Source organism: Aotus nancymaae, unplaced genomic scaffold, assembly GCF_030222135.1.
Source record: "Aotus nancymaae isolate 86718 unplaced genomic scaffold, 86718_ANA_hifiasm-v0.15.2.pri h1tg000108l, whole genome shotgun sequence".
In the NCBI taxonomy this organism is placed as follows: Eukaryota; Metazoa; Chordata; class Mammalia; order Primates; family Aotidae; genus Aotus; species Aotus nancymaae.
Genome location: NW_026988523.1, coordinates 44163152 through 44179165, shown reverse-complemented (window position 1 = coordinate 44179165; position 16014 = coordinate 44163152). Strand labels below are relative to the sequence as shown.

The window sequence follows — 16014 nt, the reverse complement described above, 5'->3', positions numbered from 1 at the left end:
AATAACTTTTTTTACCCTCTTAATATTGACGGTATTTTATGTATAAGACATAAGGCTTATGCATTATGGGTTCTCCATAAAGAATTTAATATGTTCCCTCTTTTTCAGTTGCTTACAAACATCCTGCTTCAAAATGAAGGTAGTCATATAAAGATCTTTTGCCTCTTAAAATAGAGTCTTAATAACTATAATCTTGTTTAATGATAAGATAAATTGCTATTGTCTAAACCAGCATATAGCAGACCTGAGTAATTGTGGAACTTCTTTTGAGAGAATATATCCAAAGATGATAATAATTTTTTTTTTTTTTCGAGACAGAACCTTGCTCTGTCTCCTAGGCTGGATTGCAGTGGTGTAATCTCAGCTTACTGCAACCTCCACCCTCTGGGTTCAAGCGATTCTCCTGCCTCAGCCTCCCGAGTAGCTGGGATTACAGGTGTGCACCACCATGCCCGGCTACTTTTTGTATTTTTAGTAGAGACAGGGTTTCACCATGTTGGCCAAGCTGGTCTCCAATTCCTGACCTGAAGTGATCCTCCCACCTCGGCCTCCAAAAGTGCTAGGATTACAGGCATTGAGCCACTGCACGCGGCCCATGTATTACCTTTTCAAAGCTCATCTGAACTGTACTGCAGGTATTAGAATTTTTTCACTCCCCCTTTCATTCCCTTCCTCTTAGTCTCCTTCCCCAGCTTCTTTCCTGTCTGTCTCTCCCCCTCCCTGCATCTCTTCCCCTAGTCTTTCATTCCTTCCTACCTGTTGAATGTATATTTTGTGCCAGGCATTGTGCTAGGTATTAGAAAATAATGGCTGGGCATGGTGGCTCACGCCTGTAATCCCAGCACTTTGGGAGACTGAGGTGAGTGGATCACCTGAAGTCAGGAGTTCAAGATCAGCCTGACCAACACGGTGAAACAAAAATAAAGAAAGAAACAAAATAAAATACTACATTCTCATTGGAAAAATTTCAAAAATATATATGTATAAAATATAAAGTAAAAATACATTTTACTCTTGTATAAAATGTAAAATTACTGTCTGCCTCAAATGTAGTGCATATTCATCAAGATTTGTACTTTTTGTAATAGGTATACAAACATTTTTATATTTGTATATATGAATTTTTATTTTTTCGAAACAGGGTCTTACTCTGTTGCCCAGGCTGAGGTACAGTGGAACAATCACGGCTCACTACAGCCTTGACCTGCTGTGCTTAAGTGATCCTCCCACCTTAGCCTTCCAAGTAGCTGGGACTACAGATATACACCATGATGCCTGGCTAATTTTTTTTTGGGTGGGGACAGAGTCTCACTCTGTTGCCCAGGCTGGAGTGCAATGGTGTGATCTCGGCTCACTGTAGTCTTTGCCTCCTGGCTTCAAGGAATTCTTCTGCCTCAGCCTCCTGAGTAGCTGGGATTATAGGCATGCACCACCATGCCTGGCTAATTTTTGTATTTTTAGTAGGGACAGAGTTTTGCCATGTTGGCCAGGCGGTCTCAAACTCCTGCCCTCAGGTGATCCACCTGCCTCTGCCTCCCAAAGTGCTAGGATTACAGGCATGAGACATCATGCCTGACCCAAGCTATTTTTTAAAAAAAGTTTGTAGAGATGAGGTTTCACTAGTTTGCCCAGGCTGAATATAAACTTTTATACATAAGAATGGCTGTTTTATAACCTGCTATAATTTTTGTCCACACAAAAATCTGTGGCAATTTTAAAAACATAATATATATATTAATTTCTATGTAATATTATTTTGAAATGGCTGTATAATGTTGCATTGAATGGATGTACTTTTTTTTTTTTTTTTGAAATGGAGTTTCATTCTTGTTGCCCAGGCTGGAGTGCGATGGTCCAATCTCAACTCACTGCAACCTCCACCTCCCGGGTTCAAATGATTCTCCTGCCTCAGCTTTTCTCTTTTTGAAACATTTTTCTATTTTATAAAAAATAAAAGGAATTATTTTCAAACCTAAAAACAATTAAGTAAAAGTATTATCTCAGAATATTGTGTATGTAGTTTAGTAATCTGCTTTTTTCATCACTACTATATATTCTATAAATTCCTATTCAGAAATGTTTATCCTTATTTTTTATTTATTTATTTATTTTTATTTATTTAATTTTCTCTTCTGGCCACACTTCAGTAGAAAATTTATTTATTTATTTATTTATTTATTTATTTTTTGAGACAGAGTCTCACTCTGTCGCCAGGCACCAGGCTGGAGTGCAGTGGCGCGATCTTGGCTCACTGCAGCCTCCGCCTCCCGGGTTCAAGCAATTCTCCTGCTTCAGCCTCCCGGGTAGCTGGGACTATAGGTGCACGCCACCACACCCAGCTAATTTTTTTTTTTTTTTTGTATTTTTAGTAGAGATAGGGTTTCACCATGTTGGCCAGGATGGTCTCGATCTCTTGACCTCGTGATCCGCCTGCCTCGGCCTCCCAAAGTGCTGGGATTACAGGCTTGAGCCACTGCACCCAGCTTATTTATTTATTTTTAAATAGAGACAGGGTTTCACCATCTTGGCCAGGGTGGTCTTGAACTCCTTACCTCATGATCCGCCTGCCTCAGCCTCCCAAAGAGCTAGGATTACAAGCGTGAGCTACCGCACCTGGCCTTATCCTTCTTAATATGTATAGTTGGGACCTTTGGGTCTTAGAAAAGAACTTTCTTTTTTTTTTAAAACAGAGCCTTGCTCTGTCACCCAGGCTGGAGTGCAGTAGCATAATCTCACCTCACTACAATCTCTACCTCCCAGGTTCAATCAATTCTCCAGCCTCAGCCTTCCGAGTAGCTGGTACCACAGGTGCTGCCACCATGTCCAGCTGATTTTTGTATTTTTGTGAGATGGGGTTTCACCATGTTGGCCAGGCTGATCTTGAACTCCTGGCCTCAAGTCATCTGCCTGCCTCAGCCTCCCACAGTATTAGGATTACAGGCATGTTAGGATTACACCATGCATGGCCCAAAAAGAAGGTTCTTAAAATCTTACTGGTGCTATGGTTTAGAACAGTGGTTCTCAAAGTGTGATCTGGGATCCCTGGAAGTCTGAGATTCTTTCAGAAGTCTTTGAAGGCAGAATGATTTTCACAATAATTCTGAGATGTTATTTACTTTTTTTTTTTGTAACATTCTTTCTCTCATGAGTGTACAGTGGAGTTTTCCAGAGGATTCATGATATGTGATATTGCAACAGCCTAAGGACTGAGGCAGCAATGATTTCTAGCTGTTTTCTATTAAGCCAAACATTAAAAAGATTATAAAAATAAAATAATGCCTCTTTTCACTAATATTTTTGTTTTTAAATATATTATTCAAAAGTTATTTTCATAAAAATAAATTATGTTAACATGTAATGAATTCCTTGCTATTTTTAAAATAAATTAATAAATATTTTGACTGGGCACGGTGGCTCATGCCTGTAATCCCAGCACTTTGGGAGGCTGAGGCGGGCAGATCACCTGAGGTCAGGAGTTCGAGAACATCCTGGCCAACATGGAGAAACCCCATCTCTACTAAAAATATAAAAATTAGCTGGGTTTGGTGGCACACATCTGTAATCCCAGGTACTCGGGCAACTGAGGCAGGAGAATCATTTGAACCCAGGAGGCGGAGGTTGCAGTGAGCTGAGAGTTTGCCACTGCACTCCAGCCTGGGTGACACAGCAAGACTCCATCTCAAATAAATAGATAAATGTTAAACATTTCTCCTTTTTAATTTCTAATACAGTAAATAATAACTATAACCTACATAAACACAAAGTTTTTAGGGTCCTAAATAATTTGTCAGTATATAAAGGGTCTCAATACCAAAAGAATTGAGAACCACTAATTTAGGAAAAGACCGATGAGAATAATCTGGGCTCTTCCTTACACCTCAGTATTCAGGTTCATGTCTATTATTAGCATGTCACCCTTTCTTTGTTTTCAGAGATCAAGAGATTTAAAGCTCTATTTCTGTCTCAGATTCTTCTTTGGGAGTAAGAAACTTGTCAGTCTTTCAAAAATAACAATTCTTTGGTTTTTTTTTCTTTTAGATTTGATGGTAGAGTGGTGGCAAAGCTTCCTTTTACCCCTCTTTCTTATATCCAAGGACTGTCTCATCGAAATCTGCTGGGAGATGACACCACAGACTGTTCCTTCATCTTCCTGTATATTCTCTGTACTATGTCGATTCGACAGGTGAATGATTACATCTACTGTTTAATATGTATATTTTTCCTTGCTGTCATGCCAATTAGCTCTTACTTCTATAATACTAGAAATGCTTACCCATTGTTACTGAGTTCTTTAAGTTGCTCATTTTAGAATTCCAGTGTATCATCCAAAAGCCATTTTAAATGGCAAAGTCTAGATTACTGATCCTTAGGGATGAGAAGTAGTGATAAAACCAAATATAGATTCCACATCCCATTCTTAGAGCTCTCAGACTCCTCCTTTATTACAACTGCCTAAAGCTACAAGAGTAGGAAGTGGGTGTGGTCTTCCCAGTATCATTTCTTCATAATATACCAGCACCATTTAGCAGTTCAGGAGCACAGTAAGTGTAATAATGTGGTAATTTTAGGTTATTCACAGCTGAGATAAAGTTTAGGTTATAGAATTTACATTTGGCCAACTTGGTGATTTGGCATTCATAGTGAAAAAGAGTGAGAACTAAGGAAGTAAAAGGGTTATGAAGGTCCAGAAGAGAGATATAAAATTTAATTAGTGGGGAAAGGTTCAAGCAGAAAGTGGTTTTTGAGATGAGACTATGAAAGTGAAAGGGTGGCCAGGTGATGTGGCTCATGCCTGTAATACCAGCACTTCGGTAGGCTGAGGCGTGAGGATCACTTGAACTCAGGAATTTGAGACCAGCCTAGGCAATACTGTGAGACTACATCGCTACAAAAAATTTAAATTAGCTGGGTATGGTAGCATGTGCCTGTAGTCCCAGCTACCCTAGAGGCCAAGGTGGGAAGGTCACCAAAGCCTGGGAGTTTGAGCTTGCAGTGAGACTTGATTACATCACTGGACTTGAGGCTGGGCAACACAGTGAGATCCTGTCTCAAAAAGAAAGAAAAAAAAAGTGAAAGGGATAATTAAGGTCTCTGCTCAAGAATTCTTTATTTTTATTCAGTTTCTGAACATACTTCCATTTGGCAGGCTTTGTAATGGAAAGATTTGCACATGCGTAAATATGAACATAAATCTTTCAGTATTTGTTACATAAGTGATTCTCTTTTTTCCTCCTCCTTCTGAGTACTGTCTGTGGCAGAAGATTTTTGGTTGATCTGTGTATTAGTTTGCTCTTGCATTGCTATAAAGAAATACCTGAGACTGGGTAATTTATAAAGAAAAGAGGTTGAATTGGCTTATAGCCCTGTAGGTTGTACAGGAAGCATCTGCTCAGCTTCTGGGGAGGCCTTAGGAGATTCACAATCATGGTGGAATGCAGAAGGGGAGCAGGCATGCCACACGGCCAGAGTAGGAACAAGAGAGAGAGAGGTGGGAGGTTCTACACACTTTTAAACAACCAGATCTCATGAGAACTCACTCACTAACTACCACAAGAACAGTACTAAGGGGATGGCACTAAACCACACAATTTGACATGAGATTTGGGTGGGGACACAGATTCAAACCATTATCAACCTGGCATGTGAGAATCAATGGGAAATTAAATTACAGTTCATGGCTCACCAAGATCTTTTTCATTGTATTGCTTAATATTTTTTCCCAATTCATATCTCATCACATCCCCACAAATACAGCACTTTGACCATTCTGGCTTGCTTAATAGTTTTCATGTTACAGTCGCTCAGATGTACTTTTTGCTTCTGTTTTTCCTTCTTGCTGAATGCCTCCCTCTTCTTCCTTTTAAACGAAATCAAGTTTCAAGGCTTCCTTTTCTGGCATATATTTTCTGGCACTTACTGCACTGTGAAGGTTAGCTATAAGAGGAGCATGACTAAATACAGAAATATCAAAAGACTATTGTAGTAGTCTAACAAAAAATCATTATATTATAAACTGGAACAGTGAAGAGAGGGAAGAAAAGGATGGGACAAGATTGAGAAATAAATAGAAGGTGAAACCAGCTGAACTTAGTTATTAATTTAATGTGAAGGAGAAAGGAAAAACTAAGATGACTTGCATATTTCTGATTTTGGTGACCAAATAGGGAAAAGTTTCACTAAGAGGTGGGGAGTAGTTTCCCTAAGAGGTGGGGAATAGAAGAAAGAAGAGTATGTTGGTTAGAAGACATGCTGAGTTTGAGGTGTTTGTTGAATAGCTAAATAATTATGTCCACCAAGAAGTTGTACTCTTGCTTAGCTGAAGTATATACTAAAATTTTTGAAATGGTCTCTGTAATAGGCCTGCCTTAGCCCATTTTCTGTTGCTGTAACAGTATACCACAGCCTGGGTAATTTATAAAGACAGTTTAGCTCACAGTTCTGCAGGATGTCCAAGAGCATGGTGCTGGCATCTGCTAAGGGTCTTCCTACTGTATCGTAATGTGGTGAGAGGGAAAGAGTGAGAACCAGAGAAAGCTCACTTTTATAACAAAGCCACTCGTGTTAAGGAATCCACTCCCATGATAATGACATTATCTGTTAATGAGGGCAGAGAGATTAAATTTCTACCACATGAACTTCTCAGGGACACATTCACATCATAGCAGGAGTTTATCCTAGTGAAAGCTAAGGTAATGACAACACAGATCTCTGTGGTTTAGCACAGATCTTTTGATCTCTGTGGAATATTGCTCTTTAATTTGATTGTTTAAGTCTGAAATTTTAAAATTGTAGCTTGGGTTGACATCTTAATAAAACACAATGATGTATATATTACCCTTTAAGCAACAAAGAGCAATACTGGGTTCTTTTTTTTTTGAGATAGTCTTGCTCTGTCATTCAGGTTGGAATGCAATAGCTCTATCTTGGCTCATTGCAACCTCTGCCTTTTGGGTTCAAGTGATTTTCCTGCCTCCTGAGTAGCTGGGATTACAGGTACCCACCACCATGCCTGGCTAAGTTTTTGTAGTTTTTTTTCTTTTTTTTTTTTGAGACAGGGTCTTGCCATGTTGGCCAGGCTGGTCTTGAACTCCTGACCTCAGGTGATTCACCAGCCTCGGCCTCCCAAAGTGCTGAGTGCCTGGTAGTGTTCCATTCTCAAGTGTTCTTGGCATATGAAACGTGGAGGCATGAACGTTTGCAATGGACTACAGAATAGGAACTACTGAATTTAAAACTGTTGGTGGATGTAACAGGAAGTGAAGCTTGTCACTGAGGAGGATTGCCTGAATCTCTACCTCACGGTGTAGCATTAAGGGATTTCTTTTTTCTTTCTTGTGAATCTTACAGTGCAAGTCTGCTGGTGACAAATTCAATCTTCATTTATCTGAAAATATCTTTATTTTATCTTCATTCTTGATGGATATTTTCATTGCACATAGAATTCTGAGTTGGCGTTTTTGTTTGTTTTAGCCTTTAAGCATTTTAAACGCCTTTTCACTATTTTCTGGCCTCCATTGTTTGTAAAAAGTTCTTCATGTCTTTGTGTTCTCCAAAGTAATGTCACTTTTCTGTAGCTGCTTTCAGATGTTCTCTTTGAGATTGGGTCTCAGAAATTTGACTATGATGTGCCTAGGGTATTTATTATTATTTTTATTGTTACTTTTTTTTTCGTTAGCTCAAAGTAGCACAGACAGGCTACGGTATTTTTTTCTTTTAAAGTTTATCCTGCTAGGACTTATAGTTTTCATTAAATATGGGGAAATTAATTATTTCCTTAATTATTTTCTGCCTCATTCTCTCTCTTTTCTTCTTCTGGAACACCAGTTGCTTATATATTAGTCTTTTTTGGTGTTGTCCAACAGGACACTGAACCTCTGTTGAATTTTTTTAATCTTTTCTTTCCTGTTCTTCAGATGGAATAATTTCTATTGATCTGTCTTCAAGTTCACAGATTCCTCTAATCTGTGTTAACCCTAAGCCTACCCAGTGATTTTTGAATTTCAGTATTAAATTTTTCAGTTTCAGAATTTTTGCTTTATTTATACCTTTCCTGAGATTTCTTGTTTGTTTAATATATTATGAGCATATCTTCTTTTATGTCCATAATTATTCAGCTGCTTTAAACACCTTGTCTGCTGGGCTTCATGCAGTGGCTCGTGCCTGTTCAGCATTTGGGAAGGTGAGGCAGGAGCCTCACTGGAGCCCAAGAGTTCAAGACCAGCCTGGGTAACATAGTAAAACCTCACCTCTACAAAAATTACAAAAATGAGCCAGGCACAGTGGCATGTACCTGTAGTCCCAGCTGCTGGGTTATGGGGGCTGAAGTGGGAGGATTGCTTTGAGCGCTGGAGGTCAAGGCTGAGAGGTAAGACATGATCATACCAGCCTGGGCAGCAGAGTGAGACCCTGTCTCAAAAACAAAACAAAAAAAACTTGTGTGCTAATTCCAACATTTGGAATTTGGACTCCATTGCCTGATCTCGGCTCACTGCAACCTCCGTTCCCCAGGTTCAAGCAGTTCTTCTGTCTCAGCCTCCTGAGTAGCTGGGATTACAGGTGCCCGCCACCATGCCTGGCTAAGTTTGTTTTTTTTAGTAGAAATGAGGTTTCACCATGTTGGTCAGGCTGGCTGGTCTCAAACTCTTGACCTGAGTGATCCACCTGCCTCGGCCTCCCTAAGTGCTGGGATTATAGGTGTGAGCTACCGCACCTGGCCTGTTCTCTTAAGTAACAGTACATTGTCCTGTTTCTTGATATATCTAGTAACTTTGGATCATATCCTGGATAATGTAAATCATAGGTTGTGGAGATTCTGGATTCTTTTATTCTGTGGAATAAGTGTTGATATTTTTGTTTAGACAGGTGGTTAACTTGGCATTTGTCTTAGTCCATTAGGGCTACTATAACAAAATACCATAAACAGTACAAGTGTATTTCTTACTGTTCCAGAGGCTGGGAAGTCCAAAATCAAGGCAAATTCAGTATCTGGTGAGGGCCTGTTTCCTGCCTGGTTCATAGAGAGTGCCTTCTCTCTGCATCCTCATAATGGTGGAAGGCACAGGACAGCTCTCTGGGACCTTTTTAAAAAGGGCATTAGTCCCATTAAAGAGGGCAGAGCCCTCATGACCTAATTACCTTCCGAAGGCCCCACCTTCTAATGCCTTGGTACTTTGGATTCAATGTATGAATTTTAAGGGACGCACACATTCAGACCATAGCAGCATTCAGACCGTAGCAGCACTCAAACTCCAAACTCTCCTTTGTGGTAGATAATGGCAGCTGAAGTCTCAGGTCAGTTATTTTAGTCTTAACTGGGCTGCTTATAGGCTGTCTTGCACGTAGTTGAAGAATTAAGCAGAGGCTGAGCATGCTTAATTAGTGGCTCATGCCTGTAATCCCAGCATTTTGGGAGGCCAAGGCACCCTCAGGATCACTGAGGTCAGGAGTTCAAGACCAGCCTGGCCAACATAGTGAAACCCCATCTCTACTAAAAATACAAAAATTGGCTGGGTGTGGTAGCAGGCGCCTGTAATCCCAGCTACTCAGGAGGCTGAGGCATGAGAATCACTTGAACCCAGGAGGCGGAGGTTGCATTGAGCTAAGACCATGCTACCACACTCCAGCCTGGGTGATAGAGCCAGATTCTGTCGCAAAAGAAGAAGAATTAAGCAGAGATTTGGGGGCAGAATTTATATGCAAAATTTGGGGCTCTTTTTTTTTTGAGATGGAGTCTCCCTCTGTCACCCAGGCTGGAGTGCAGTGGTGCGATCTCAGCTCACTATAACCTCCACCTCCCGGGTTCAAGGGATTCTCCTGCCTCAGCCTCCCAAGTAGTTGGGATTACAGGCGTGTGCCACCACACCCAGGTAATATTTTGTATTTTAAGTAGAGACGGGGTTTCACCATGTTAGCCAGGATGGTCTCGATCTCCCGACCTCGTGATCCGCCCACCTCAGCCTCCTAAAGTGCTGGAATTACAGGCGTGAGCCACCACTCCCGGCTCTTTTTTTGTTGTCTCTCTATTTTTTAGGATTCTTTCTCTATTTTGAGTAGCTATGGTTTTCCTCAACCTTGCTTTTTGGTTCTTCAAACTAGTAAGATTGTAGTTTATTCTGAGTTGTAGACTCTTCACAGTGCTGACTGGGGTTATGCCCTCCATTATGAGATTTTCAAAAAATAAAAGAAAACATTTTGTCTTTCTGCACTAAACTAAAATTCAGAACATTCTCCCTGACTGATCCTCAAAGAAGGAGAGATCTAGGATCATTTTCATTGGAAAGATGGGGGAGAAAGAGAAAGAGGGACAGAGGAAGGAAGTGAGAGAGGGAGGGATTGTCACTTAATCCCCTGGCCCCAGCAGGAAAGACCTTCATTACAAAGAGGGCCTTTAGTCAACCTAAGACAAAAAATATTCATTCATCATTACAAAGGAAGTGACATTATTCTAGTGCAGATTTGATGTGTTCATCTTTCAGAATTTTGACTTCTACTTTGTAAGATATGTGTTAAGAAGGGGGCTTCAGTTTTCTACCCTATTTTGTTTTCTGTATTGGGCTTCTTTACATCACATTTTATTTTTCAGAAGGCTTCTGTTAATCTCTCTGAATCGTGTGCAAAAAAAAAAAAAAGATGAATAGAAATTTATTTTAAAAATTAGGACTGGCATGGTGGCTCACGCCAGTAAGCCCAGCAGTTTGGGAGGCTGAGGCAGACGGATCCCAAGATCAGGAGATTGAGCCAGCCTAGCCAATATGGTGAAACCCCATCTCTACTAAAAATACAAAAATTAGCCGGGTGTGGTGGCGGGTGCCTGTAGTCCCAGCTACTCATGAGGCAGAGGTTGCAGTGAGCTGAGATGGCGCCATTGTACTCCAGCCTGGGTGACAGAGCAAGACTCTGTCTCAAAAAAAAAAAAAAAGAAAGAAATTTATTTTAAAAATTAAAAAATAAAAGAGTTCTTAAAGGCTATAAGGGTCTGAAAATTATTGATCTAGTCAACCCTCTTTTTTTTTTAATGGTAAGGAAATTGAGATTCGGTAAAATGAAAAGACAGTCCTATTATTTTATTGTCTAGTTTGTCAGCACTAGAACCCAAGTTTTCTGATTGCTAACCCAATAATATTTCAGCAGTGTCAAGCTTGTACTGTCTGGTTTTCAAAGTAAGTATTTAATCTCTACATTATTTTTCCCAAATAGTCTAGTCAGATATAATGTGAGAAACCTGGTAATATTGGAAGGTGTCGTTTTGAAGTGATTAGATTTTAGACACACCTTTGTTGAGACAGTAAAGATTATGTATGGGGGCTGGCCACAGTGACTCACGCCTGTAACCCAGCACTTTGGGAGGCTGAGGCAGGCGGACTGATCGCTTGAGGTCGGGAGTTTGAGACCAACCTGACCAATATGGTGAAACCCTGTCTCTACTAAAAATACAAAAATTAGCCGGGTGTGGCGGCAGGTACCTGTAATCCCAGCTACTGTGGAGGCTGAGGCGGGAGAATCATTTGAACCTGAGAGGCAGAGGTTGCAGTCAGCCAGGATTGTACGACTACTCCAGCCTGGGCAACAGAGCGTGCCTCAAAAAAACAAAAAAAGATTGTGTTATGGGAACAAATGAGATAATGGAATTAACTGGAAGACTGGTTGCCAGATGCCAGAAAATAACAGAGTGAACTGAGGATTGTCATAGGTGTGTTATTTTAGCTAAATGACTAAGGAATAAAATTTAGCAGAATGTGTTCATCACCATTGACCTGGGTCTTCCCAAAATGTCAAGTTAGCAACCAACAACTTCCGTTTCTTGATCACTGGGTCTTAAAGAGGAAAGAATACAAATTCTCTGGTAGTATTTTTCTGGTTTTCCTGCCAATAGAAGACACAATTATGGGAAAATGTTTTTCCTTTGTTTTTCTCTTCCGAGTATACACTCTTCATTTGTTACCTGTTACACAGGGCTGGACAGGAATTCAAAATAATTGTTTTACATCTTTCCAAAACTTGATTGCATCTTATTATATTTTACATTTGTATTTTCTTTCATAGCGTCTTTGTTATATATTAAAACTCCTGTTTTAGCTAAATGCATATTTCTTTTGTTTTTTTTGGAGACGGGGTCTTGCTCTATCACCCTGCTGGAGTGCAGTGGTGGGATCTCAGCCCACCGCAGCCTCCGACTCCCCGGTTCAAGTGATTCTACTGCCTCAGCCTCCCAAGTAGCTGGTATTACAAGTGTGCATAGAGATGGGTTTCACCATGTTGGCAAGTCTGGTCTTGAACTCCTGACTTCAAGTGATCCACTCACCTCAGTCTCCCAAAGTGCTGGGATTATAGGCGTGAGCCACCATGCCCTTCCAAAACTGAAAATTATAGACAGTGCAGTAATGACAAATCCAGCCAGCAGACCCATACTTGAAGAAAATGCCCGTAAGAAATAGCTAATGAGTATTCTTCATATGCTTCATGTTAAAAATAAAAGATTATCTCCTTTTATGATTCTCCACTTGAAAAAGATCAGCCACTTTGATTAGTAGGCCAAGGTCTCATCAGGTATGGAAGGCTTTTACTGTTCTATGATTTTCATTACATCGTAGGCCTTTTTAAAAATAATATAGTGATAATCATCCTATTGCAGGTCATAATGGTACCTTTAATCTATATGAGTTCCCTTTGCCTGAGAGCTACATAAAACATGTCTTCAGTATATTTGATATTAAAAGTCAATTCTTGCTATGTTTTCTTTACAGAACATTCAGAAGATTCTTGGCCTTGCCCCTTCACGAGCTGCCACCAAGCAGGCAGGTGGATTTCTTGGCCCACCCCCTCCTTCTGGGAAGTTTTCTTGAACTCAGGCAGAACTCTTTATTTTCTGTCATTCTTTCTAGACACAAACATCAGACTGGCAACTGTTTTGTAGCAAGAGCCTTAGTACTTGGGCCTCTTCCTAGTTTTGAATTATTTCTAGGCCTTTTGGGTAGGATTAGAGTGAGAATGGCACCCAGCAAACTTGATCATGCTTTTGGTCTTAGATGGTTTTCAAATAAGTGGATTGATTAGTTAAGTTCAGGTGATGTTTATGTAATGAAAAACAAACAGCATCCTTATTTCATTTACATAAGAATTTTCTATGGGACTGACTCTGAAGGCCCCATGTATGCCCTACAAGAGATCGAGAAGAAAAATTTAGCTTGTATAACTCTTAATTGTAACTGTTTGTTGAGTTGTTTTTTTTTTAAGCCAAATATATGACATAAGATCAATAAAGAGGCCAAATTTTTAGCTATTTTATGTACAAGGAGAGATCTGTTTCATTTTGTTTTGCCCTACTTCTAGATGTAAGTTTTAGCATTGGCCAGGAAGGGCTAAAATAAAAGTTTTTAAGGTACTATACTTTATGCCATACTTGACTCATGTACTCAAAATACAGAGTTGTCCTAGTGTAGGAACTGGAAAGCAGGAGTGGAAACGAATGTAATAATTCATGGGAGTTTAAAAATCAGGGTCTTGGCAAGTAACGCTGATGTCTGAAAAAAAATTAAATATAAATAAATAAATAAAAATGAGGGTCCTCAACCATTCTCTTCATATCCTATTACAGTCTCTTGGATCCTTGTAGGGGTGCTCTTAGATCGCCCTTGGAGGCAAGGATATAGTTACATGTTGTTAATCTTGCAGAGCTTTCTTTTAGTCACAATAGCCTTCAGTTTCTGCCATGCCCCTTCATAAGGGAGAAGGGTATTTGTACCATGATCCTCCCCCATAATCTACGGAATTAGGAGTCCTATGTGGAGTCCTATCAATAAATATGCACATTCATCAAATGTCTACGTAAATGTGAGTATTCTACCAGTGAGAAAAAAACACATAATTTTCAAAGTAGTAATTGTTAAACCAACAGCAAACTTCTTTCTTATCAGCACCATAAAGTCCAGAAGACAGTGGAAAAATAACTTCACAGTGCTGAGGAAAATAAGTATCAACTTAGAATTTTATTCACAATATTGGAGGCAAAATAAAGACATGTTTGCACATAGAAAACTAATAAGAGAATTGAATTATTAAAGGTTATATTTCAAGGATAGAAAAGCCCAAGGCGAAGGTATGGGATACAAGAAACAATGATCAACAGAGAAATAAAATATGTGGATAAATATAAGGATAACTTTAAATGTTTTATGGATTATCTAATTTAAGGATTATCCCAGGACAACCCTACAAGGTAATCACTGTTCTTACCTTCTTCTTTTTTTTTTTTTTTTGAGACGGAGTTTCACTCTTGTTACCCAGGCTGGAGTGCAATGGCGCGATCTCGGCTCACCGCAACCCCCGCCTCCTGGGTTCAGGCAATTCTCCTGCCTCAGCCTCCTGAGTAGCTGGGATTACAGGCACGCGCCACCATGCCCAGCTAATTTTTTGTATTTTTAGTAGAGACGGGGTTTCACCATGTTGACCAGGATGGTCTCGATCTTGTGACCTCGTGATCCACCCGCCTCGGCCTCCCAAAGTGCTGGGATTATAGGCGTGAGCCACCGCGCCCGGCCTCTTACCTTCATTTAACAGATGAGGATGCTGAGGCAGGGGAGGTTAGTAACTTGCTTCTCATCACAAAGCTATTGAGTGGCAGAGTCAGGATTTGAATTCAACCACTGTAAAGCCAAATAGTCCAGACTGTCAAGCTCTATATTACAGCCTCCTCATAGGTATGTGGTGATTCTCTTCTCATCACTTCATCTCCTCAACTAGAGTGTGTGAGCTCTCTCAAGTTGGACTTTGTCTTTCTTTTGTTCTCCTTTTTATAAAGTAGTCAACATGGGTGGGAACACAGCAGGAGCTCAATAAAAGCAGATAAAAGGGAACAGAAGTCCCTATTTTGAAACTAGTTTTATCAGAAGGATGTCTGATAATGGATGGTAATGACTTTTAATGGTCTTTTCTCCATGTCATTGACCACTCTAAGCAAAATAATAATTTTAATGATAATGAAGAAAATGATGCTCATGACAATAATGACAAATATGAAATATCTAAAATAAAACATGAAAAGAAACTATCCTCAAAATTCTGCCATCACCTTTTTAAAATGAGAACGTATAGCACACTCGATCACTCATACCCTGAGGCTTTGAAGTTGGTGCTTTCTAATTAGATTTCTTATAGGTTTTTATATACACATTATGTTTCCACAGTAAATAAGAGGAATAAGTTAAAAAGGAGAGGAAGGATTGTATCTATTCACCCTATTCATTTAAAATTTTTCTTTTTTCCAAATATATTCTGCTTATGTGTATTCACCCTGTTCTTAACAGCACAATAACAAAGATACATTACAGAGGAAATAAAGCTCACATCACAAGATTTAAGTTCAAGGAGTTATTAAGGGCTACTGCAGCCCCACAATTAGCTTTTTTTAAATTTGTTTTGAAGAAATTTCAAGACTAGTTATTTGGATGACACTCTAAGTCCACAGCATCACCAGATCATTGGAGATGACATTTCAAGACAGGCCTCTGAACATCTCTCAAAACACATACTTTGGCTATTTTCCCTATGCAAAAGAGATGGATTGTCTCATGTCTAGTGAAAAAAAAATCAGCCATTACTGATATCTGTATTAGGCTACTTAGGTTGCACTCATAATGTGCCAAAGTAGTATGTTTTTAAAAATGAAGGTAAACCTGAGTTTATTAACAGATTGCATTCTAAAGGCTAAGCTAGTTTGGAAATTGGAAAGCAAATGTATGTAGGTATTCATATGCCCTTGACCAGACTGGGCCTCTCTTTACAGGTACGTCATTCTCTCCAACAGGGTCAGTTACTTAAAATGACATCAGACGATTGATAGAACATCCAGATCCCCCTTACTTCCAGAACAAAAGCATTTTACCATATACTAGTATGGAGTAGGTTTTTTTTTTTCTGACTATATATTTATTTTGTGTATTTCAATACTGCCCTTTAAGTAAAAGTACTATATACGTTCTCTTTTTTTTGGATTAATTCTGCTCAAGTTACAGTCTT

At 39.5% G+C, this 16014-nt stretch overlaps 1 protein-coding gene across 2 annotated transcripts in view; it reads left to right on the top strand.

The window, feature by feature from the left end:
* TMCO1 (transmembrane and coiled-coil domains 1) overlaps positions 1-13588 on the top strand; it is a 28686-nt gene extending 15098 nt beyond the window's left edge. Inside the window, exons 6-7 of one of the 2 annotated variants that reach the window (XM_012468907.2) lie at positions 4039-4183; positions 12744-13588. In XM_012468907.2, the coding sequence (XP_012324330.2) occupies positions 4039-4183; positions 12744-12842 (244 nt within the window). In that variant the 3' untranslated portion in view covers positions 12843-13588. The remainder of the gene's footprint in view (positions 1-4038; positions 4184-12743) is intronic. The other variant, XM_012468906.3, reaches the window with a different exon arrangement.
* The last annotated feature ends 2426 nt before the right edge of the window (positions 13589-16014 follow it).